General features: G+C 38.0%; 1 protein-coding gene across 4 annotated transcripts in view; it reads left to right on the plus strand.

Moving 5' to 3' along the window:
- CABCOCO1 (ciliary associated calcium binding coiled-coil 1) overlaps positions 1-23,456 on the plus strand; it is a 110,910-nt gene extending 87,454 nt beyond the window's left edge. For 2 of the 4 annotated variants that reach the window (XM_031936242.1, XM_031936241.1), the window contains 3 exons: positions 16,741-16,863; positions 17,545-17,685; positions 22,619-23,016. In XM_031936242.1, coding sequence (XP_031792102.1) covers positions 16,741-16,863; positions 17,545-17,685; positions 22,619-22,693 — 339 coding nt within the window. In that variant the 3' untranslated portion in view covers positions 22,694-23,016. Of the gene's footprint in view, positions 1-16,740; positions 16,864-17,544; positions 17,686-22,618 lie in introns of all 4 variants that reach the window. The other 2 variants (XM_023204789.3, XM_023204790.1) reach the window with 2 other exon arrangements.
- The last annotated feature ends 2,510 nt before the right edge of the window (positions 23,457-25,966 follow it).

Consider the following 25,966-nt stretch of genomic DNA (forward strand, 5'->3'; position numbering starts at 1 on the left):
TTTTTTTTTTTTTTTTTATTATTATACTTTAAGTTCTAGGGTACATGTGCATAACGTGCAGGTTACATATGTATACATGTGCCATGTTGGTGTGCTGCACCCATCAACTCGTCAGCACCCATCAATTCATCATTTATATCAGGTATAACTCCCCAATGCAATCCCTCCCCCCTCCCCCCTCCCCATGATAGGCCCCAGTGTGTGATGTTCCCCTTCCCGAGTCCAAGTGAGCTCATTGTTCAGTTCCCACCTATGAGTGAGAACATGCGGTGTTTGGTTTTCTCTTCTTGTGATAATTTGCTAAGAATGATGGTTTCCAGCTGCATCCATGTCTCTACAAAGGACGCAAACTCATCCTTTTTTATGGCTGCATAGTATTCCATGGTGTATATGTGCCACATTTTCTTAATCCAGTCTGTCACTGATGGACATTTGGGTTGATTCCAAGTCTTTGCTATTGTGAATAGTGCCGCAATAAACATACGTGTGCATGTGTCTTTGTAGTAGCATAATTTATAATCCTTTGGGTATATACCCAGTAGTGGGATGGCTGGGTCATATGGTACATCTAGTTCTAGGTCCTTGAGGAATCGCCATACTGTTTTCCATAATGGTTGAACTAGTTTACAATCCCACCAACAGTGTAAAAGTGTTCCTATTTCTCCACATCCTCTCCAACACCTGTTGTTTCCTGATTTTTTAATGATTGCCATTCTAACTGGTGTGAGATGGTATCTCATTGTGGTTTTGATTTGCATTTCTCTGATGGCCAGTGATGATGAGCATTTTTTCATGTGTCTGTTGGCTGTATGAATGTCTTCTTTTGAGAAATGTCTGTTCATATCCTTTCCCCACTTTTGGATGGGGTTGTTTGTTTTTTTCTTGTATATTTGTTTGAGTTCTTTGTAGATTCTGGAAATGAGCCCTTTGTCAGATGAGTAGATTGCAAAAATTTTCTCCCATTCTGTAGGTTGCCTGTTCACTCTGATGGTAGTTTCTTTTGCTGTGCAGAAGCTCTTTAGTTTAATGAGATCCCATTTGTCAATTTTGGCTTTTGCTGCCGTTGCTTTTGGTGTTTTAGACATGAAGTCCTTGCCCGTGCCTATGTCCTGAATGGTACTACCTAGATTTTCTTCTAGGGTTTTTATGGTATTAGGTCTAACATTTAAGTCTCTAATCCATCTTGAATTAATCTTCGTATAAGGAGTAAGGAAAGGATCCAGTTTCAGCTTTCTACTTATGGCTAGCCAATTTTCCCAGCACCATTTATTAAATAGGGAATCCTTTCCCCATTTCTTGTTTTTCTCAGGTTTGTCAAATATCAGATGGTTGTAGATGTGTGGCATTATTTCTGAAGGCTCCGTTCTGTTCCATTGGTCTATATCTCTGTTTTGGTACCAGTACCATGCTGTTTTGGTTACTGTAGCCTTGTAGTATAGTTTGAAGTCAGGTAGCATGACGCCTCCGGCTTTGTCCTTTTGACTTAGGATTGTCTTGGCAATACGGGCTCTTTTTTGGTTCCATATGAACTTTAAAGCAGTTTTTTCCAATTCGGTGAAGAAACTCATTGGTAGCTTGATGGGGATGGCATTGAATCTATAAATTACCTTGGGCAGTATGGCCATTTTCACAATATTGATTCTGCCTATCCATGAGCATGGTATGTTCTTCCATTTGTTTGTGTCCTCTTTGATTTCACTGAGCAGTGGTTTGTAGTTCTCCTTGAAGAGGTCCTTTACATCCCTTGTAAGTTGGATTCCTAGGTATTTGATTCTCTTTGAAGCAATTGTGAATGGAAGTTCATTCCTGATTTGGCTCTCTGCTTGTCTGTTACTGGTGTATAAGAATGCTTGTGATTTTTGCACATTAATTTTGTATCCTGAGACTTTGCTGAAGTTGCTTATCAGCTTAAGAAGATTTTGGGCTGAGACGATGGGGTTTTCTAAATACACAATCATGTCATCTGCAAACAGGGACAATTTGACTTCCTCTTTTCCTAACTGAATACCCTTGATTTCTTTCTCTTGCCTGATTGCCCTAGCCAGAACTTCCAACACTATGTTGAATAGGAGTGGTGAGAGAGGGCATCCCTGTCTTGTGCCAGTTTTCAAAGGGAACTTTTCCAGTTTTTGCCCATTCAGTATGATATTAGCTGTGGGTTTGTCATAAATAGCTCTTATGATTTTGAGGTACGTTCCATCAATACCGAATTTGTTGAGCGTTTTTAGCATGAAGGGCTGTTGAATTTTGTCAAAAGCCTTTTCTGCATCTATTGAGATAATCATGTGGTTCTTGTCTTTGGTTCTGTTGATATGCTGGATTACGTTGATTGATTTGCGAATGTTGAACCAGCCTTGCATCCCAGGGATGAAGCCCACTTGATCATGGTGGATAAGCTTTTTGATGTGCTGCTGAATCCGGTTTGCCAGGATTTTATTGAGGATTTTTGCATCGATGTTCATCAGGGAGATTGGTCTAAAATTCTCTTTTTTTGTTGTGTCTCTGCCAGGCTTTGGTATCAAGATGATGCTGGCCTCATAAAATGAGTTAGGGAGGATTCCCTCTTTTTCTATTGATTGGAATAGTTTCAGAAGGAATGGTACCAGCTCCTCCTTGTACCTCTGGTAGAATTCAGCTGTGAATCCATCTGGTCCTGGGCTTTTTTTGGTGGGCAGGCTATTAATTGTTGCCTCAATTTCAGAGGCTGCTATTGGTCTATTCAGGGATTCAACTTCTTCCCGGTTTAGTCTTGGAAGAGTGTACGCGTCCAGGAAATTATCCATTTCTTCTAGATTTTCTAGTTGATTTGCGTAGAGGTGTTTATAGTATTCTCTGATGGTAGTTTGTATTTCTGTGGGGTCGGTGGTGATATCCCCTTTATCATTTTTTATTGCGTCTATTTGATTCCTCTCTCTTTTCTTCTTTATTAATCTTGCTAGCGGTCTGTCAATTTTGTTGATCTTTTCAAAAAACCAACTCCTGGATTCATTGATTTTTTGGAGGGTTTTTTGTGTCTCTATCTCCTTCAGTTCTGCTCTGATCTTAGTTATTTCTTGCCTTCTGCTAGCTTTTGAATGTGTTTGCTCTTGCCTCTCTAGTTCTTTTAATTGTGATGTTAGAGTGTCAATTTTAGATCTTTCCTGCTTTCTCTTGTGGGCACTTAGTGCTATAAATTTCCCTCTACATACTGCTTTAAATGTGTCCCAGAGATTCTGGTATGTTGTATCTTTGTTCTCATTGGATTCAAAGAACATCTTTATTTCTGCTTTCATTTCGTTATGTACCCAGTAGTCATTCAGGAGCAGGTTGTTCAGTTTCCATGTAGTTGAGCGGTTTTGATTGAATTTCTTAGTCCTGAGTTCTAGTTTGATTGCACTGTGGTCAGAGAGACAGTTTGTTATAATTTCTGTTCTTTTACATTTGCTGAGGAGTGCTTTACTTCCAATTATGTGGTCAATTTTGGAATAAGTGTGATGTGGTGCTGAGAAGAATATATATACTGAGAAGTATATTCTGTTGCCTTGGGGTGGAGAGTTCTATAGATGTCTATTAGGTCCGCTTGGTGCAGAGATGAGTTCAATTCCTGGATATCCTTGTTAACTTTCTGTCTCGTTGATCTGTCTAATGTTGACAGTGGAGTGTTGAAGTCTCCCATTATTATTGTATGGGAGTCTAAGTCTCTTTGTAAGTCTCTAAGGACTTGCTTTATGAATCTGGGTGCTCCTGTATTAGGTGCATATATATTTAGGATAGTTAGCTCTTCCTGTTGGATTGATCCCTTTACCATTATGTAATGGCCTTCTTTGTCTCTTTTGATCTTTGATGGTTTAAAGTCTGTTTTATCAGAGACTAGGATTGCAACCCCTGCTTCTTTTTGTTCTCCATTTGCTTGGTAGATCTTCCTCCATCCTTTTATTTTGAGCCTATGTATGTCTCTGCATGTGAGATGGGTCTCCTGAAGACAGCAGACTGATGGGTCTTGACTCTTTATCCAGTTTGCCAGTCTGTGTCTTTTAATTGGAGCATTTAGTCCATTTACATTTAAGGTTAATATTGTTATGTGTGATCTTGATCCTGCCATTATGATATTAACTGGTTATTTTGCTCATTAGTTGATGCAGTTTCTTCCTAGGCTCGATGGTCTTTACATTTTGGCATGTTTTTGCAGTGGCTGGTACCGGTTGTTCCTTTCCATGTTTAGGGCTACCTTCAGGGTCTCTTGTAAGGCAGGCCTGGTGGTGACAAAATCTCTAAGCATTTGCTTATCTGTAAAGAATTTTATTTCTCCTTCACTTATGAAACTTAGTTTGGCTGGATATGAAATTCTGGGTTTAAAATTCTTTTCTTTAAGAACGTTGAATATTGGCCCCCACTCTCTTCTGGCTTGTAGAGTTTCTGCCGAGAGATCTGCTGTCAGTCTGATGGGCTTCCCTTTGTGGGTAACCCGACCTTTCTCTCTGGCTGCCCTTAAGATTTTTTCCTTCATTTCAACTTTGGTGAATCTGGCAATTATGTGTCTTGGACTTGCTCTTCTGGAGGAGTATCTTTGTGGCGTTCTCTGTATTTCCTGAATTTGAATGTTGGCCTGCCCTGCTAGGTTGGGGAAGTTCTCCTGGATGATATCCTGTAGAGTGTTTTCCAATTTGGTGCCATTTTCCCCCTCACTTTCAGGCACCCCAACCAGACGTAGATTTGGTCTTTTTACATAATCCCATACTTCTTGCAGGCTTTGTTCATTTCTTTTTCTTCTTTTTTCTTTTGGTTTCTCTTCTCACTTCATTTCATTCATTTGATCCTCAATCGCTGATACTCTTTCTTCCAGTTGATCGAGTCGGTTACTGAAGCTTGTGCATTTGTCACGTATTTCTCGTGACATGGTTTTCATCTCTGTCATTTCGTTTATGACCTTCTCTGCATTAATTAGTCTAGCTGTCAATTCTTCCACTTTTTTTTCAAGATTTTTAGTTTCTTTGCGCTGGGTACGTAATTCCTCCTTTAGCTCTGAGAGGTTTGATGGACTGAAGCCTTCTTCTCTCATCTCGTCAAAATCATTCTCTGACCAGCTTTGATCCGTTGCTGGCGATGGGCTGTGCTCCTTTGCAGGAGGAGATGCGCTCTTATTTTTTGAATTTCCAGCTTTTCTGCCCTGCTTTTTCCCCATCTTTGTGGTTTTATCTGTCACTGGTCTTTGATGATGGTGACGTACTGATGGGGTTTTGATGTAGGTGTCCTTCCTGTTTGATAGGTTTCCTTCTGACTGTCAGGACCCTCAGCTATAGGTCTGTTGGAGATTGCTTGAGGTCCACTCCAGACCCTGTTTGCCTGGGTATCAGCAGCAGAGGTTGCAGAAGATAGAATATTGCTGAACAGCGAGTGCACCTGTCTGATTCTTGCTTTGGAAGCTTCCTCTCAGGGGTGTACTCCACCCTGTGAGGTGTGGGGTGTCAGACTGCCCCTAGTGGGGGATGTCTCCCAGTTAGGCTACTCAGGGGTCAGTGACTCACTTGAGCAGGCAGACTGCCCCTTCTCAGATCTCAACCTCCGTGTTGGGAGATCCCCTGCTCTCTTCAAAGCTGTCAGACAGAGTCGTTCGCGTTTCACAGGCTTCTACTCCTTTAGCTGAGCCCTGTCCCCAGAGGCGCAGTCTACAGAGACAGGCAGGTTTCCTTGAGCTGCTGTGAGCTCCACCCAGTTCGAGCTTCCCAGCGGCTTTATTTACCTACTTAAGCCTCAGCGATGGCGGGCGCCCCTCCCCCAGCCTCGCTGCTGCCTTGCGGTTAGATTGCCGCAGACTGCTGTGTTAGCAAGGAGAGAGGCTCCGTGGGCGTGGGACCCTCCCGGCCAGGTGTGGGATACAATCTCCGGTGTGCCGGTGTTACAGCGCAGTATTGGGGTGGGAGTTACCCGATTTTCCAGGTGTTGTGTGTCTCAGTTCCCCTGGCTAGGAAAAGGGACTCCCTTCCCCCTCGCGCTTCCCAGGTGAGGCGATGCCTCGCCCTGCTTCAGCTCTCGCTGGTCGGGCTGCAGCAGCTGACCAGCACCGATTGTCCGGCACTCCCGAGTGAGATGACCCCAGTACCTCAGTTGAAAATGCAGAAATCGCCGGTCTTCTGTGTCGCTCGCGCTGGGAGTTGGAGACTGAAGCTGCTCCTATTCGGCCATCTTGCTCCGCCCCCCTCATTCCTGACTTTCACTGACTTGTTTTGGAACAATGCACTGTAGTTCGTGCCAACACGATGTAAAGCCAGTGAACAAATTCTCTTTCTGAATTTACCAGAGAATGCCCGCTTTCACAGCTCCAGTATACACATGTCATTTTACTTTTCTGAACCTGTATTTCCTCATTTATAAACTAGAGATAAACATTTTTTGGAATCCATAACGAACTACTAGGGTTCCCCTTCCCCCTAAGGTTAGGTGCATGGGTTTCAGAGTCAGATAGATCCGGGTTCAAGTTCTGAAAGAATTCTCCATTTTTTAGTTGTGGAGCATTGGCTGAGTTATTTAACTTCTTTGAGCTTTTGGCTCTTTATCAAAAAAATGAAGTCAATAAAACCTTTCCTCCAAATGCAGTATGACTTTTTATACTATTTATAACGTGCTTTCTAACCAGCCCAATGCCAAACACAGAGTAAGTTCTCAATAAATGATAGCTGCTTTTTTTTTTTTTTCATCATCACATTTTATGTTCCCGAATGGTGGCCAGCACTGCCCTTAGGGCCTCCCCATTGCACAACTCCAGTGGGTACCTTTCACATTGTATTGTAAGTGGGGGACCAGAGGAAGCTCATGGAAAGCGATGTGAATCATGGCCCCTAGAGTCAGGCAACTTGTCAGCCCTCCTAGAAATTCACTTCCTGATGTTACTTTCATCAGGAGCTAAGTGAGGGGTGTGTTATCTCTGAAGAACTCTTTATGATTTTAAACTACACTGTGTCTATAAAACAGTTTAATTATAAGTCAGTTAAAAATAACTATCAGACCAGGCGCAGTGGCTCATGCCTATAATCTCAGCACTTTGGGAAGCCAAGGCAGGTGGAGCACCTGAGGTCAGGAGTTCGAGACCAGCCTGGCCAGCATGTTGAAACACTGTCTCTACTAAAAATACAAAAATTATCTTAGCGTGATGGCAGGTGCCTGTAATCCCAGCTACTTGGGAGGCTGAGGGAGGAGAATTGCTTGAACCTGGGAAGTGGAGGTTGCAGTGAGCCGAAATCGTGCCACTGGACTCCAGCCTGGGCGACAGAGCAAGACACTGTCTCAGAAAAAAATGATAACAAGAACTATCAATGAAGTCAAATCAGTGAGTATCTGTTTGGTTGTTTGGAATTCTGCTAATCAAACAAATACTCTAGGGCTCCATTGATACGAGGTACAGACAGTTGCACCTGATGCAACAATACAATGACTAGGTTTGCTTCTCCAAGTGTTACCATTTTTCAAGACAAATATTTAAAGTGATTTGTAGCTGGTCTAACAAACTAGGCAGCCCTGAAGATTTTTAAATGAATGGACACACTGATGAAATACTCAACATCCAATGACTGCCCCCTGCGTACAAAGACCTGAGCTAGGGGTCTTTAAGTTGAATATGACGTGCCCCCCATGTCCTTGAGTTGTTTCCACACAATGGCAAGAGATCACTCTACCTGGCTGTCACTCAAGGCCAATGTGACAAATACTATGAAGTGGAATAAGCAAGAAACTCTGAGAGCACAAGGGTGATGAGGAGAAACTTCGCAGAAGTGATTGAGCTGGGTGAGAAGTGCAGATGGATGAGATGGGCTGGCAGGCTGTGGGGAAAAGCACCCCCAGCAGAGGGAGCAGCACAGGCAAGACGGGGCTGAGGCCGCAGCTTCCTCCATGCCTTGCTTTGTTTTGCTCTGCTTTGCTTTGCCTTTTTTTTTTTTTTTTTCCTTATTCTTTCTTTTTTTTTTTTTTCTTTTTCTTTTTTTTTTTTTTTTTTCCATATAACAATTATGGAGCATCCACTCTGCTGCAGGCACTGGGCAAGCAGGAAAAGAGTGAGTAGTCTAGTACAGCTGGAGCTCAAGATCTGTGAAGGCAAGAACATGGAGCAGAAGGCTTCAAAAAATAGAAGGGCGCAGGTGGGACCTGCATCAGTAGGTGCCCCCAATGAGTTTTATGGCTGACTTAATGTTAGGGACGAGTGAGAGGGCTGAAGACAGCTGCAAGGCTTTGAGTCCAGTAACTGAGAAGCTGGTGATGCCACCAAAAGATAAAGGAATTGGAGGAGGAGCGGGTTTGGGGAAGGTAATTAAGGAAAAATAAATGGACAAGCTTCAGCCTGTCAGTGATTCCAGTAAGCACTAAATGTGTAATCCAAATATTCTTCTACATCATGACAGAAAAATACTGAATCTGGGGATCTACACAGGCAAGCAACTTCGAGTTTTGTCTAAATAGAAAAAGAGCCACTTGAAATTTAGTAACATAAGATGTAACATCTGTAGCTGGACTAGAGATGACCTAGTCCAACTCCCTAATTTTATAAACAAAGAAACCACATCTTAGACTGAGCAGCAGAGCCAATCCAGAACTCTGACTACACATTTAAGGGGGAAAAAATATCCACATTTTTAGAACATTCAAATCTGGAATAAAGATACCACCTAGATTTTTCAGAGCTGCTGCTATTTGAGTTTGTTTATTTTTAACTAAACTAGTGTGATTCACAGATTGTAGGTGAGAGGTCTCTTTTGAAAACATGTATTGCTATGTACACCTTTGTCCACAAAATCAGTTTTGTAGTTAATTTCTGAGATTTCAGATTTCATGAAAAGCCAGAGAAACTTAGAGTACCCAGACCCATTCTTTATAAGGGAAGACGTGCTTCTTTAGGTCACTGAAATAATGGCATTTGCCATGTATGGAATAAAAAGCTGCCTTGCCTAGGAGGAAGGACTTGGGTGCTCACTGCAAGTGTCCTGATTCTAGAATGCCAAGCACATACAACTAATTGGCAGTAGTTTCCTCCAAAGCAAGAAAATCCTGCCTGCTGACCAGAGAAAAGTGCCTAATACGGTTAAAGAATCACTAAATGAGACTTTTTTTAAAAAAGGGGAAAAAAAAAAAGGGTAGGGGCTAGGGAGAGCTAAGCAGAAAGGGAAATATTTAGAACTGTAACATGTTTCCTGGTAATAATTTATGAGCCTACTGGAGAAAAGGGAAATACACAAACTATGAATAAAATATCTAAACGTAAACATCATGCTTTCTGCAAATTTTCTTTAGTTAAAAATTAAGGCTGAGGTTGACTAAAGTAAATGACTACATTTTCATGGTCTCTTATTTCCTTGATGCTAAGGGTTACCAACTGATTTACAACTTCCTGTGTTGTTTTTTAAATCTATATTTGTCAGCATATTTTTAATGTCAGATTACTTAAAATAGACTTCTTGGCTCTAAGAGGTCAGAAATAATAATATTAGGTTGACTTCTCTAAAGATTTCATAGCACTTTACAAACATTCTAATTTAGCACCAAAAACTTTTTATTTCTAAATGAATATGGTTTTAAGAAGTTTCGCCCCCACCTTTCAATTGCAGACTTCAGGACTGAAGTGCAGTTCAATAAGTATGCTTTGAAGTTAAGTAAATTATATGATAGCTTTATCCAAATAGTTTCAGCCTCCTCCTATTCAGGTAGTTTCAACTGTCAACATAACAGGAAGTGAATGAAAAAAAGAAAGACTCGAACCAAGGACCTAGCATTCTTCCATTGTAGTTTCTTTCTGTTCTAACCATTATAATTTATTATCTCATATGATTTCTGCAAATTATAGGTGCTTATTCAAAAAGAGTATAATATGAGAGCCTTGAAATAGCTTCATCTTCATATAAGCTATCATACTGTGTAATGAAAATGCAATCTCCATAAAATAAAATTTTAAAATATTAAAAACCTCAATTATAAATAGAACTCTCTAGAAGAAACCAAACAAAAATCTATGCTTAGAATTGTTTGAAATATTTTATACTGAGTTCAAGGGTATGCCTTTTAGAGTATAACCTAGTAAGCTAAACAAATATACTCTGAGTGGCTTCTAAAAAATATTTTGAAAAGCATTAGATTTTTTAAACTATTTATAATGGAACCATACTTTTCCATCTCTCACCCTGAGGAAGTTGCAAGGTAAGGTCAATCTAAGAATCAAAAGTACAATGCTGAATTTAGTAGTTGAAGAGCTCCAGTATTTCATTTTCACAAGAGAGACGTGTTGAAAGTTTGCCCTGTAAGCCCTGACTCTTTACTTTTGACAAAATTTGTTAAAGGCAATCTTTTAAAAATGAATGCAATCAGGGCAACCACAGGCCATATTTGAAGCTGAAAAACAAAAGATAAGGAGAGTGATAAATTGGGTGGGGGAAGGGGAGAGGCAGATTTTCTAATTGGAAAGTTAGGTGTAAACACTCTCCTTTTCTAAATAGGTGTCTTGCCCTACTCCTGATCATGCTACATATCTACCTCATTATGTCATTCTATCTAGGTCTCAAAAGAGAAATTGTTTGGGACCAAAGAACTCTTCAAATAACATGGTATTGAATATATGTTTGATATTTTAAAGACTGTCACTATATGGAAACACAGTGATGGCATGTCCTCATTAACAAATTCTTCCCAGTTAATTGGGCTGCTTGGGCAATGTTAACAATTACATATAAAAATAGCACGGACCAGCGTCCTCGATATGGCTACTCTAGTCTGTCTTTCGATGATGGCATTAGAAAGATGATCCTTTCAATAATAACAGTAATTATAAGTAATAATAATAATACACCTTGAGGTTTAATAATGCTTTCCCTTTGAAGAACTCCCAGCATTTTCATCTACATTATCTAGTTTGTGCTTGAAACAATTCAATGAAGTAGCCAGGTACCAATTATCATTATCCTCCTTTTACAGATAAATAAACTGAGGCCTAGGGTTGTTCTTAGCATCCCACAGTTAGGAATAGAGCCAAGTCTAAAGCCTATAATTCCGTGATCTATCTTCCAGATTATTGCATCTTTAGAAAATATCTGAGTATCTGAAGCACTGCTCTATCCCTTAGGAAATGTTTGCACCACGGCCAGATCAAAACATCTTTTCCTTTTAAATTGCATTTACACTACAAGAAGATGCTCCTTTTCTGATTCATGAGAGAGGATTTTGTTGTCTGAGGTCATTAAAATAGGAATACTCAGATTTCTTTCCAAATTGCAGTATTGGCCTTAAGCAGGAGTACACTTAAAAATTCAAAAGATATCTAAAATACTCTGGAATCAGTTACTTTAATTATCTAATTTTTAAAAAATTATTATTTGAAGCCCAAGCGAAACAAGATCAAATCAAGAGATAAATAAAAATGGACACAAGGTGTTAACTGGAGTGTCCTAGCCAGATTGCAAATTGGTTTACCGTGGCCTGCCAACTTAAATTTCTCCCTGCAGCTTCAGCTGGAATGGGTAATCTTCATTTCCTGTCCTAACTTGTTGTACTGTGTTACCGTTCACTGTTTAGGTGATTAGCATGTGTGGATCTGATGGTCTTAAAGCTCTATTAAGTTATAAATGTTCAAACTACCAGTATGCTGTGGATAAAAATAGAACTTGCTATTAGATGTCTATTCATACTCTGCAGAAGCCTGGCAACATTTTGAACCTTTTCAAAATGTAAATACTGCATATTAAGCATAGGAAAGAAAATTAATGTGCTGCATTTGCAAATTTATTTCCAAGTCAAAAATGCAAAGGAGGAGGAGGACTCTTGTTAGTAGAATTGATATTCTACATTTACAGAGTATATTAAGAAGTTTGTAATGGCCCTATCACAAAAGAAAAATACTTTAAAAATGGATTAATTAGTTTCTCTGATAATGTTGGCTTTTGAATTTCCTCTTTTCATTTAAAATTTATGGCCTCAGTATGACATTACTAGAGTTTATTGCATTTTGCAGGTGGCATTCATATGTTGTTACTTTATGTGCCATATATTGTGGGCAATGGATTGCAAGTTTTTGTTAAAAATTTCCAGAACCACACAAGTACTTCTTAATTAGACTTGCAAATGAGTAATGCCTTTCTTCAAGGGGGGAAAATCGTTAAAACATTACAGGAATTTCTGTGCTTTTTTTCCCTTAGTTAATAGTCAGGAAAGTTTGCAGTAAAGTTTACTTTTCGAAACTTTGACATTTTATAGTAAGTTCTGATTTACATATGAAGTCATCATCTGACAATTCCAAACAAATGTCTTTACAAAGCAAACCAGTATTTTGTCTATGTGCCTGTGTCTCAAAAAAGCTTGAGCAGATTTATCTTGCTTTCTGCTATTCAAAATAGTGGAAAGTTGTAATCTCAACTGCATATTTAATATCTTAAAAATTTAATAATAGATTTTAATAATTTAATAATTACCCCCTTAGTCATAGATTTCAGTGGCACAACCACTACACACAAGTCACTATACTTTCTCCAAACAAGCATTACTAAAGTAAAACACTATATCAGAGCTCATACTATTGATAATGTTAACACAGAAAGTAGAAAAAAGAAAGCATGAAGTGATCAAATTTTCAGATAAAATCTTTATACCACTTCTCAGACACAGTAAGATCTAGAAGCAGAGTCTAATTCCTATAAGCATGTTTTTAGATTCAAACTGACCCTGTACTTAGTTCCAAGAGAGTTCAAAATTCTTAGTATTTATTCCCATGGCGGATGTCCATTTCATCGTGAATATGCAAATTTTTTAAAGATTTCTTATGATTTTATTTGGCTTGTAAATAACAACCTTGATTTTTTAAGATACATAATGTTTGTCAATGAAATTTTATACTTACAAGTATTAAATTATGCCAAAAAGCCATTTACTTGATATTCTTCAAATACCATAGCACAATTCAACTTTAAATACCATAGCACAAGTTAAGTAAAGATGTAAACCATCTTAAATAACACTAATGCAATGTGCACGTAATGAACAATATAACTAATTTAATTTTCATGTAACAGATAACATCTGGGGGAAATGTATATTGGCAAGTTATGCAAAACTAATTTTCTAGCAACCACATCTGTAGATGTTATTTATTGTATGTTCACTTAACAGTCCATTATTCTGTTTAGAAATCTATTCTCTTCTTTATTAGAGCTTTTAATGTACTCACCTTAGTTCAAATGGTCTGCTCATTATCAGAAATAATATAAATGGCATTCACATGGAACAACATGATTGTTTTTATTATATCCATTTGTGTTCAAGCATTCAAAAATGGCAAGAGAAATACATTTATTGCTTTACATTCAAAGTAATATTTAGGGGGTATTTGAAAGTCAAACAAAACCAATCATTTGGCCAAATGGATATATGTGTATAATCAGAAACTCCTGATTTTTAATCTCAGCATTAGGCCTCAGGCAACTCACTTAAAGGCCTTCCCTTTGTTTCCTGATCTGAAGATTATGGGTGCTATTCTCATATAGAAAAAGGGAGGTTGCTAAATCAGGGTACCAAATAGGAGTGTTTTTTTAATAAACATTCTTGATCCTTTTCTGTTTGTATTTTTCCAGATTTAAGAGGTAACATATTAGACTTTTGAGGGAAAAAAAATGAGACAATTACAATTCTGCAAGAATGTATAAAAATAGTTATAAAACTAGCTTTATTTAATTTGCTTCAACTATTCATAGACTTGAGGAAATTATAATGTTCTTTCAGAAAATCTAACTTAATAAAGCTGACCATGTCTCTCTGTTTTTAAATAGATTTTATTACAGAACCAGCGATGTTGTAAAACATGAGGTTTTGTTAAAAAAAAAATACAAAGGCCTAATTGTATTTTTTAAAGAAACTATTGCATCAGACGGTTTCATTTAAACATATTTTCTGGCTCTGGGCTCTCACCACAATTATTGATTCTAATTTTCCTTAAACTTGCTTTTTAAAAAGGCTACCATTTTTAATGTGAAAAAAATCACTGTGATGCTTCTGGGCATTATGTTTATTTCAAGCCATATATTTGACAATGTACTTTATTATTATTAATGAAAAGACTTTATATTTACCCTCTTCTGAAATTGGGACATTTCTTTCCCTTGCAGTATCTCACTAACACAGCTAAGCGTAATTCTTCATAAAAAAGAAAAACAGAGCTAGGGTTTGGTTCACTAATAGTATGCAAAACACCCTGAAGAAATTCTCACCCCCTAGTTTCTGTGCACCAATTAAATCAAATTAATAGTTATGTGGGCTACACTCATAAAAATGAGGGCAAAGAAAAGCTCAACTCTCAGTCAGAACTTCAGGTTCTTGGGAGTTTCACTCCACAAAAGAAATGATGATGTCGAAGCGAGGAAGTTCCAAGTTTCCAAGTGTGTGCCCGGTACACACACACACACACACGGTGCCAAAGACCAGGAAACTGGGTAGTTGGTGAGTCGTTCAGATGAGCCTTATAAAGAAGTCCAGAGCACAGGGATGTGAGAGAAAGAAATGAGAGAATTGGACACAAATACCTGCTTACATTTAAGTGTATAATCTGATGGGGAAATGGGTACAAGTAGAAAAGGGCCGATGGTAGAATCTGCTACTACCAGGCTGGAGAGGCAACCTATTGAGAACTTCCACAGGGGGTGAGGGCAAGTGAGCAGGAAGGCCTAGCCTGTGTATGGCCAAGCTCAGCAACAAGACAATATGGTGACAGTAGACCAGAGAAAATTCTACCGCCTTAAAAAGAACACTTTTACCTTGCAGATTATCTCAGTGCCTGCAGTAAATTCAGTAAACTCCATTCAATTCCTTTCTCTCTTCTTTTTGCCGTCTCACTCATCCCCACCCCCCCACTCCTGTTCCTCAGTGTATATTAAAGTCTATACCACTAAGTACATACCTCATCATCTTCCCTTGTCTCTGATTCCCATGTGCAGCTTATTTATTTTACCTATAATGTTTCAGAGGCCACTAAAATATGTTTAGCTGTCTCCTTTTCCTAGCGTGGTAAAATAAAGAGCAATAGAAGGTAAAGGAAGGATGAAAAACAAGAGTGCTGAGAAAAGGTACAAATCATTTTGTGGGAAGATGAAATTCTTGTATGCCCCATTTACGAAAAATGCAATGGCTCGTGGAAGTGCATAAGAGAAAAGAACCGTTCTGATATGTTTTCCAAATATTCTATTTTGATTAACATTTAGTTGACTTAAGATAAACAATCTGGAATGATGTCACCTAACAGAATAAAAATTAAGTGCTTGATAATAGCAGTAATTTCCAAATATGGCAACTTAATGACGTATTACAGTTTACTGAAAACCACAAAGGACAAGAAGTCAGCACACCAGAGTTTAACTCCCAGCCCTGTCAAGAAGTAATTATTTGACCTTAGGCCAATCATTTAACCTCTTGGTTTCCAAATCTTTTTGCCTATAAAGTTAGGACACATTGGGGCTTCTATATATTTACACTAAGCAGCAACTTTGTATAAAATCAAGTTAAAATTAATAATATTAATTCAATGCAAAACACATAAGCATTTGTAAGATCAAAAATAAAACTTAGCTTCCAGTACATTTCAACAAAACCTATCTAAATCAAAAACATTAATATTTAAATGGTGACATGTAACATACAAATTCATTTGAAATATCGTGGAGACATTAAAAATGAATTCATGATTATTTCATTGGTTTTTCTTTTTCAGGCTTCACAGGATGATAATTATTTGGTGAATTTATGCATTTTCAAATTTTTATCTTCAAACTTACGTTTGAAGCTCTAATCTCAGGGCCTGACTTTGTCAGCATACTGTGGGTGACTTCATCTCTGGGCCACAATAACAGGCTCCTATAAAGTAAAACAATTTATCAGTTTACAATGAGGCATGTAGTAGGTGTGAAAACGAGAACCCTCAAGTGGGCATGTCTCTACAGATCAACTGGGATGGGAATTCATATTATAACCAAAATATTGCTTATTAAACATGGAATTAGAACAACACCTAATTAAATGAATCAAATGTTTAATGTTATTAATACCCTCATCTCCCCTTTCCCTCCCCCGAGACAGAGTGAGATGGGCACTGCCAAAGTTGGCTTCCTTGACTCTCCTTTCCCTTCATTTCCAGTGTTAACCAACCATCAGCCTCCTTCTGAGCGGCACGCTGCTGCTAAAGAATTCTTAAATGCTCATAGTGAAGTCTTGCCTTGCCCTCTGTGTTTTTGGCAAATCTCCTCCCTGATCTACCAGCTTCATATATTAACCTTTGCAGCCCTTATCGTCTGCATCACCAAATTCTTGATGGCCACTTCAGCAGCTACATTCTGCCGAGTCATAGCAGTCCCCATCAGGATGTCATTAAGTGTATTAAATACCTAATCCTCTGCCAGAACTAGAGAAGATACACATAGCATCTAAAACTTGGTTCTCCACCTACAGAGGGCTTGTAGTCAGGAGAAAGGGGATACTGAAGCACAAAACAGTTAAGATCGAGGAGATACTACATGAAATCGTAAACCACAGAGTATAGAAAGGGAATGAGACAGTGGGAAAACAAAGTGTTAATTTTGAGAAATGGAGCTCAAAAAGCACTAGAGAACCAGGAGGGCAATGGCATCAAAAATTCAAAGGAGGTGGCACTTGAAAGATAACAGACTTGGAACTATGGTACATATGTAACGGAACTGACCGAAACTGTGGTTGCTCACCAAAGGCTGTGTCATAATTCAACTTTTTTCTTCCCATCAGCAAGTGATAGAGGTTGTCAAGTCTGCATGTGGCCCTTTCCCAAATCCTCTGGAAGAAGGAGTGTCATCTGATATTTATTCAACATTCATAGAGCCCCCCACAACATTGGATACAGAAATGAAGGTATATTTCTTCTTGTCTTTTCATTCACCCTACCTCATCATTATATTCTCTTGGAGTGGGAGGAAATGAACTAAATGTTTTCTTCATTTTCTTTGCCTCTGATTTTTCCCAACCAAATACAAATATTTCTCGAAGTGTCGATTCAAAGATGAGTCCGCTGATGGTAGTTCAGCAATTTTAATCCTTTCCACCCCACCCTTCCTAATCTCCACCTTCACTTTCCCCTAGGCACCACGTTGATACCATGACTTGATCTGTCATAATCCTTATGAATAGGAATATAAATGCAGAGTAACATCAAATCAAAATCTCCCTCCAGATTGACATTGTTTCTGCTAGAAAAGTATCCAATAGAAATTTGAGGTTCAAGTGAGAACACATGGACACAGGGAGGGGAACAACACATATCTGGGCCAGTTGGAGGGTGGGCAAGGAAGGGAAGGGAGAACATCAGGACAAATAGCTAATGCATGCGAGCCTTAAAACCTAGATGACAGGTTGATAGGTGCAGCAAACCACCATGGTACACGTATACTTATGTAACAAACCTACACATTTTGCACTTGTATCCTGGAACTTAAAGTAAAATAAAATAAATTTAAAACAAGAAGTTTTACATTCCATATAAATCACCGAATGCTCTAGAAATCACCTGAGTGTTGTTTACCTTCAATATTCTAGGGGTTGGATCAAGAACAAAGTCCTGAGGAGTCTCGGCCAGAAACTGACACCTCAAACATGGATCCTTTAGTTGGGTTCACCATTGAAGATGTAAAAGCAGTGCTGGATCAAGTCACAGATGACATTTTAATCAGCACTCAGGTACTCAGTATTGATAGTGTGCTCACTTACTTTATTACTGGTTAATTAGCCAACCTTAACTTTAATGTCTATAAGCACTCCCCACACCGCCAGCACGAGTGATGCTTATGATGAAGTTCAATTTAACAGCTTCACGTAATTCTCAGTTGCGTCATCAGAGATTCAGTAAGATCACAAAATAGATTTTCCAACAGCATCTAGTGTGGTGCATGTTATCAGTTGACAAAATCCAACAAATAACATGGTAAAGGCTTTATATCTTGTCAAACTGTAAATGTTGCTCATGCAAAAGGAATTGGAGTGCATTTCTAAATGGTAAACACTGAAGATCAAACCTTAATCCTTAGCTAAGTCTTCTCCCCAAATTTCTAACGACTTTCAGATCTTTGAACTGCCTCTCAGACAGTTTGTTCCTTTTCACCTATCATTAACGGCTAAGCAGTTTACACCAATAACTACATGAACATAGTGATGGCAGCAGCCATATGAATAGCAGCTGCCAATGATTTATTAACTGGCTTAGGTTTATGCTTAGTTCTTTCTCATTCTGTTCAAAAAACAAACAGCCATTTCTATCCCAACTCAAAGACTTACAGGAATTCACATAATTTTTCAGGCCAAATGATTAAATAAGTAAAATGCATATTCTGAGCACACTTGCAATTTCTTTAGAAATGACTGTAAATCAGGAGGGCAACCTAGTGCATATTTAAAATATTAATGCACCTCAGGAGAAGATTTAGTTGTCATCTGAACATGAGACCATATATTAAAAGCCCACTGTATTAACAACTAATTTAAAAAGAGCACAAGATTAGCTTGGCATAAACATACCTTGTTACTTGTTTAATCATCTAATGTTATTGCACTATTTACACGAACATTTACTGATTTGGTGCCAACAGGCTGAGCCAAAGTCCTCAGCTTAATAAGGGGTGTTTAGTGTTTACCAGAAATAGTGGAAGAACACGTTTTACACAAAGCTTTATTGTTAACAACCCCATGAATGTAATAACTGGTTATTGTGTAGAAGGGCAGGGTGCAGTTGAATTAAGCTGAGTTCAGAACATATCTCCTTTTTAGATTTGATAACATTTTGTCTAAATATAGTTTATGTATAATCATGGCTCTGGGCTCCTTTGCGATCCTGCAGCTCTGAAATTATTGCCGAGGAACTACTAGACAGTAACTGAATTGTTTGCAGGCCCAAAAATTTGAAAACGTCTTCACCAAAGCTGTCTTCCATGCAGTGAACAGTATGTTTTTAACTATTCATTGAAATTATTTTAAGTATTACAGTCTACAGCATTTATACCCCTACTCTGTATGATAGCTGTGTATCTGTATGTTATCTTCCCATTGGCCTGAAGCCATCCTGGAGGTTCAATAGCTTGCTCACCTAAATGTAATTAAGCACGGAGAGGACATGGACCAGAGAACAGGGATGCAAATCCGCTAGGTGCCACAATCATTTCCATAGTAAGTGGATTTGTAGATATCAGCCTGGGCCAAATTACTGCCAATTTTTCAATGAAATAGCATAATGATGTGGATTTATACAATGGTTCGAGATGGCAAACCCCTTTATGTATTTTTTCTCAGTAATCCTAGTAAACTCCATCTGAGTGAGGCAGGCACTTCCCCTGATAAATTGAAAAATGGGACACAGAAAGACTTAAGTTATTTGTCCAGAGTTCCCAGGGTCGACAACTAATGAAAGACCCTGAATGGGAGCTGTGACCTGGGTTCTAGTTCTAATTCCAGTGCTATCCACAAAAACCACATAACTTCTAATATCACAACCAGACTACTTTGGATGTTAATACTCCCGTGGTGTGGCACTTTTTCCGTGTTTACCCTTGTGTCTTGGTCAGATTCCAAGTTGGGTAACTACTCTCTGCTTACCTAAATTCCTCCTCCTATTAAAGATGTATAGGTTATTTTCTGCTTCTAAAACCTGCCTTCCAGTGTTCCTTGCTCTAAGAACTGCCATATCCCTTTTCAAAGGTAGCTGTGTGTCAGTGGTCAGTGTATATATGCCATTTGAACACATTTACCTGCTGTAGGAACATTTAATGAATTACTGCTTGTGAGGTGTTTTAAATTTTCCCACAGTTTTTTTTTCTCCTGCTTTGTGTAAAGGTCATACCATATTACAATTGCTGCAAAAAAAAACTGGCAGTAAATAATTCATGTTTTAAGTACAGTTTTTTTCAAAACTCCTTTTCTATGTGGTTTCAGGCATATTTTACCTTCTCTAATACAGAAATTTCTGAAAATGTAGTATAAATCCATAAGTTTTTTATGTTAATTCACTTATTTTCCCATTGACTCATTTTATGGTTTTAGAGATTTATTAAGAATGAAGTTATCTTGGCCCTGAAATGTTAATTAAAATTACACTGAATAGAGCAAACACTTTAAGCCTGTATAGTTTAGGTATTTTAATTTTAAAGATACATTCAAAATGAAATTATTTTGGCCTTGAGTTGTGTAATAAAAATTATACCCAATGGAGCAAACTTAAATATATTTAAAGAACTACATTTCAGAGAAATATGAATGCTAACACTAAATTCTTACATTACATGTTGGCTGTTGGCCCTGTCTAAGCAATAGGGTAAAATAATGTAGAAAGTTTGAGGGAAGTTTGCCATCTTGGGACGCTAGATGTTTTTAGGTCAACTTGAATTTTCCAGGTTAGAAAAGCCGAGCGTGAGATCATCTCAAAGAAATGGTCAATGAGAGACTACTGAACCTATTATTTTTTCCTTAAAAAAAAAAAAAAAAAGAGTAGAACCAGACCCAACCACAGTATTTGCAGGATTGTTTGTCTGTTCAGCAAGGTTCTGAAGAATGATAAAGAAAAGTGGCTAATGGCAGCCTGTTCTTGACTAGAAGCAGAGCCTTTAGATCCAAACTCCGCTGGTTGTGACTGAACTAAAGTACTAAGCACTAAAGTCTGGAGATCTGAAACATTATTCACCTCTGTCAGTATGCCACTCTTTTAGGTGCACCTTCATGAACCTTTTCCCAAGGCCTACACTTGTTCTGATAATTTCTGTCTCAGTAAAATACCAGAAAGGCCTCCAAGTGAATGTAAAATCCCTATGCGGTAGTGAAACAGAAACAGGTAGATGATAAGCACATTAATCCTTAGCTGAAAAGAAATGAGATTACTGGTGGGCATAGAGGGACATTAATTGAAAGTGGGAAGAATCAGTTGTTTGAGTGGAGCAATTCTTCCCAATCCTTTGAAATTGTGGTAAAATTATTTCAATCCATTTTAATCCCTATGTGGTCCAATATGTTGTATGCCATAAATTTATTTTAATGAGGCAGGAGTAACAGATTTTTAAGTATTTCATGACATCATAACAATGAAAGATAACATTGGTGAAGTATATCACAAAATTGGAAGTTGGAATTATGAATCCAAAAACTAGAGTGTGATGTTAACATAATCCTGTTCCCCTACTTAGTTTTTAAGGTAAGAGCTAAAATCCAGGTGATGAAATGAGTTACCTAAGGCAACATAGCTGAACCAGTACCTAGATCTTCCCAGTCCGAGACCAGTGCTCCTTTCAACCCTACCTAAAATCATGTGTAGATGATGATTTCTTTAGAGTCAGTACACCCTAAAGAAAGAGTTCCTCTGTGACCTGGAGGACGGTTCCATCCCTCCTTGCCTCCTCTACCCAACCACCAAGAAAGGAAAAGATAAGAAACCAGAGGCCAGAGATTGATCCCAAGGTTTACTAAAGCTTGAATCAGAAAAGACTGACACTTATGAGAATTCTGAACCCAGAATTTTTGGCACATATATGATCTTTCCAGAAATATCGTATCTTACTGTGAGATGAGATCAAATCTCATCAGATAAGGCAGCATGGACATTTCAAAACTATCTGTTACAGTTACACTCTTGTAAATAAATATGAAAAATTATGTCTGGGCTTAAAACAGTATTTGATTTTTTAAAATGTCTTCTATTTAAATTAAAATAACAAAAGATTTGCAAAGTACAGTTACCCTGAAGCCCTCAAATAATGTTACAGCTATTAGAAATGTAACCTTTGAGTTTATTAACACAGATGTGTATAAGCTACTCCTTATACAGTGGTAGACATTTTTTAAATCACCTAAACAAGAACAAAAACACCAATTTTGCCACGTCAACCACCACTGGTTTATGTGTACCTAATTTTATTATTGTTTGTGAAAAAGGGAAGACATTTCCAGGGCTACTAATGTTTAGATAATGTGAAAGTGTTTATGGAATTGTGCAGGTAGCAATATGAGTCCACAGAAGATCACTGCCAGAGGCAAAATGCTATCACCACCTCGGCAATCACAAAGCCTGAGAGTAATTGCTTACTTTTTTTTACCAAAAATATACCACAAAGTGGCATCATTCCAAGAGTTCTAATGTTTGATGAATACTCTTAATTATGGGAATTGTTCTAATTGTAAGATTATTTGTGTTGTTTTTTCGCAACAGAAGCTTCCTGGGATCTCATTTAGAATGTATTACACAGAAGATACAGACATCCATTGCAGATGGGTGGAGGGACCCACAGCACTGCAATAACTGAGCCCAAAGCAGTTATTCTGATTCGGTGCTTATTGGTAAAGTCTGTCTGAAAATACAGATAAATTATCCTATCTTCCAACACAAGGCTATGTGAAAAATGGCCGTCCAAATACCACTTCCTGTTCATAGCAGACATGCTATACATTGGAAATGTGCAGAGAAATATGATAAAGTGTTATCACATCACTACAGGCTGAAACACAGCTATGTCTGCAAAACAGGAAGGTGTGTGAGGGATAATGTCTGTCTTTAGGCACTATAGTATGTCAAAACCACAAAGACAATGTGCAGCAAAAGATAGCTCCATCATAACCACGTTTTTTATGATTGTCTTCACAGACCAAGATAAACGAAAAACTGCAAATACAGGAAGAGGCCTTTAATGCACGAATAGAAAAATTGAAAAAGGCCTGAGGACTCGGTACAAGGAGAGTGATGCTAAACTTCACAGAAACAAACAAAACCAGTCAGAATAATAGACTCTCTGGAGCGTCGTATCTCCATCACTTAGTTGTGAAAGGAAAACCAAGCCCCACTTTTTATTTTCCTAAGTAATTAGGAAAGTATTGGTCCCAATTTTGCTATCTCCCATCCCATAACAGCCTCTGAATTTATTGCACCAAGTGTAATAAGAATATTTTGTATACAAGAGTTTGGAGAATTATATATAAAAATACAATTACTTTTATGATAGTCCTTTGACGTTTTGACTAATAAATGCTATTCATCTTCAAGGAGACTGAAGCCAACTTTTTAAATAACCAGAAATAAAGAAAAATGATGATAACTTTATCGATTTTGACCCAAATAAACTGCCACATTACTGGAACACTGTGAAAAGATACCAGTACCACACTACTGAGGATAAAATTTGTTAAACAATAGCAATTCAAGTGCATTTACGAGGTTTTTCTTTCTTTTTTTTTTTTTTTACTGAAATCATTTGGTTTTCTTATTTAAACGTTTCAGTGTGAAACCAATTTTCTGAAATTATATAATGCAGTTTGAAGCACTTTAATTTATTCTGTACTGTATTTGTTATTTCTAATCTTGTTACTCTCCCAGGAGAATACATGACCTATATAAAAAGAAGCAATGTATATAAATGGTTATTAAAGACCAACCTATATATAGATTGTAAAAATCTAAAATACAAATCAAACTCATAGAGTTTCCAAAATTAACCATTATATTGCAGTGGAATGATTTTTTAAAAATCTCAAGTCTTTAAATACCTTTATTAAAATATAATTTCAAAAGAAAAAAATATCAATTTGCCAGCTGATTGCCCCCAGTTGGACAAATTAATTAATTACTACCAAACTCTTTTCCAAAGTTCTTATACTTCAGAGTATACTGGAATGGAGAGCAGTTTCTTCAAAAATTTTCCAGGTTATACAGTACTTGGATCGGGGTGACACTTGATTGAATATCAGCTTTAGCCCTACTTTCTCCATCAGTTCAAAGAAACTGCCCAAAATGTATTCACTGGGGGCACAGGCAGATCTGACAGCATTTGGTAATTTTCTAACTACACTGATCAGCGAAGTAAGAGTACCTTTTAAGGTAAAACAATGTTTATTGTTCCTGCAGTTCCAAGACTAAAAGGTCTGGAGATGTGTTTCTTCTCTGAGCTGTCCTTTCTGAATGAAAATGTTGATGGCTGCAGATCAGTAGGAGGGATCATGAAGTCTGGATTCTATCAAGCAGTGTTTTCTCCAGAACAAACTGAAACTCGGGAGACTGCAAATGTGGAATAAAGGAGCTTCCAGAAATCACCAAAAACAGCTTCACGTGCAATCGTTGGCACAGAATAGACCTGCATTTCCAATAAAGAGTGCTTATTTGAGCAAGGATATCAGTCAGAAGTATCAGGACTCTAAGACCGAACCAAAATAGCACTAGGATCCCTAAACACCATATAGAGACAATATATGTAAGCATGCCTAGAGCTGTGGTCTCTAGACTGAGACTCCCACAGTGTGATATTGGCTTCACACTGGTGAGTGTGTGACCTTGGACAGGCTACTCAACTTCTATTTGCTCATCTGTTAATTGGAAGTAATACTTTTTTTGAAGTGGTTATGAGGACTCAATATGCCGCTGCCCATCCCTAATACCCATTGCCCAGTTGCTTGATTAGGCTGTCTGCCAGAATTCCAAGCCTTCTCTGTCTCTCCACTGGCACCTGTGGGGCAGCATGTCCTCTCCCTCTGTTGAAGTCATCCCATGGTAGCCACGCTGCCACTCTGATCTCCTGTATTTTCCATGGTGGAGAAGCCCAGGGATCTCTCTGGCAACCCAACTTGAAGATATAATAATAGGAGTAAGAGCAACCACAACTTTCAAAAGTATTTTTTGCCCATTCAAACAATTGGATACATGCATAAGTGGTCTTTTTTTAATATTGCTCTTTACATTCCCTTTCAGCAAGTAATATATCTGAGAGATAATTTCCTATCAGTACATTTTAGTAACCATGTAATATTTCATTTTATCAATTTCATGATTTTTTGATGGGTCCTCCTGCTGAACTTTTTTGTTTTCAGCAGTTTGTTATCGCCATGCTGCATGGCCACCCTTGCGCACACATCTTTGTGAATGTGTATGATTATACCTGTAGGACAAAACTCTAGAGGCGGAATTCCTAGGTCCAATTGTATGTGCATTCCAATATTCTTAGATATTGTCAAAGATATTTCACCAATTTGTATGCCCACCAACAGTGTATAAGAATACCTCTTTCTCTACATTTTACCAACAACATACGTTAGTCAATTTTTTGTCTCTGATGTTCCAATAGAAAATAATGTCACACTATTGCTTTAATTTGCTTTTATTGTTTTACTCCACATGGGTTGAACACCTTTTCATATATTTATAAGAAAATATATACATATATTCATTTAACATATATAATGTGTGCTAATAATATAAATCTATTATGGTTATTAGGAAGACGATATTCATTTAGGCTTCCTAATAACCCTGAGAGAGAGAGGGGGAGAGAGAGAGAGAGAGATACTATTAGTCTTTAAGAGTTAGCCTCATTTTATAGTTATGGAGCCTGAAGCTTAGAGGGATTATTAACCTAAACTAAGTTACACATTTAATGATTGGTGGGACAGGGCTTCCAAACCAAGTCTGACCTACTTTACAGATGATGAAACTGGAATACAGAGAAAGTTTAGGTAACTCTCCATGATCGTACTGCCTGTAGGTGGTAGAATTAAGTTTGGAACTTGGGCCGGTATAATCACAAAACCCAAGTGCTTAACCTTTATCTTCATCTAGCCATCTCGTAGTTGACATGAAATAAAGAGAAAGCTGACCTTTCCTTTTCCTTACTATATGATAATATTATTAGAATAAGCAAGTGTGTTGCTGTTCCCTTATTACTATAATAAGGGAACAAACTTGCTTATGCTAATGAGTGTATTAAGTTTTTGAAAAATGTATCCAAGGATAGAATATATGCCCTTCTATGTGCCTGGGCATTTAGTGGTGAGCCAAATAGACATGGTATCTGCCCTAATAACTTAGTGGGGGCAATTAATAGTAACTGTGATAAAGACAAGCTCAGGGAGTTAGGAGAATACAGGGCAAAGGAGCTTGGTGGCATCTAAAAGGTCAGAGAATCTTCCTATGGGTATCAACATCAGGGCTGGGCCCAAGAAGTAAAATTTA

This window comes from Piliocolobus tephrosceles, chromosome 9 (genome assembly GCF_002776525.5).
Source record: "Piliocolobus tephrosceles isolate RC106 chromosome 9, ASM277652v3, whole genome shotgun sequence".
Taxonomy (NCBI): domain Eukaryota; kingdom Metazoa; phylum Chordata; class Mammalia; order Primates; family Cercopithecidae; genus Piliocolobus; species Piliocolobus tephrosceles.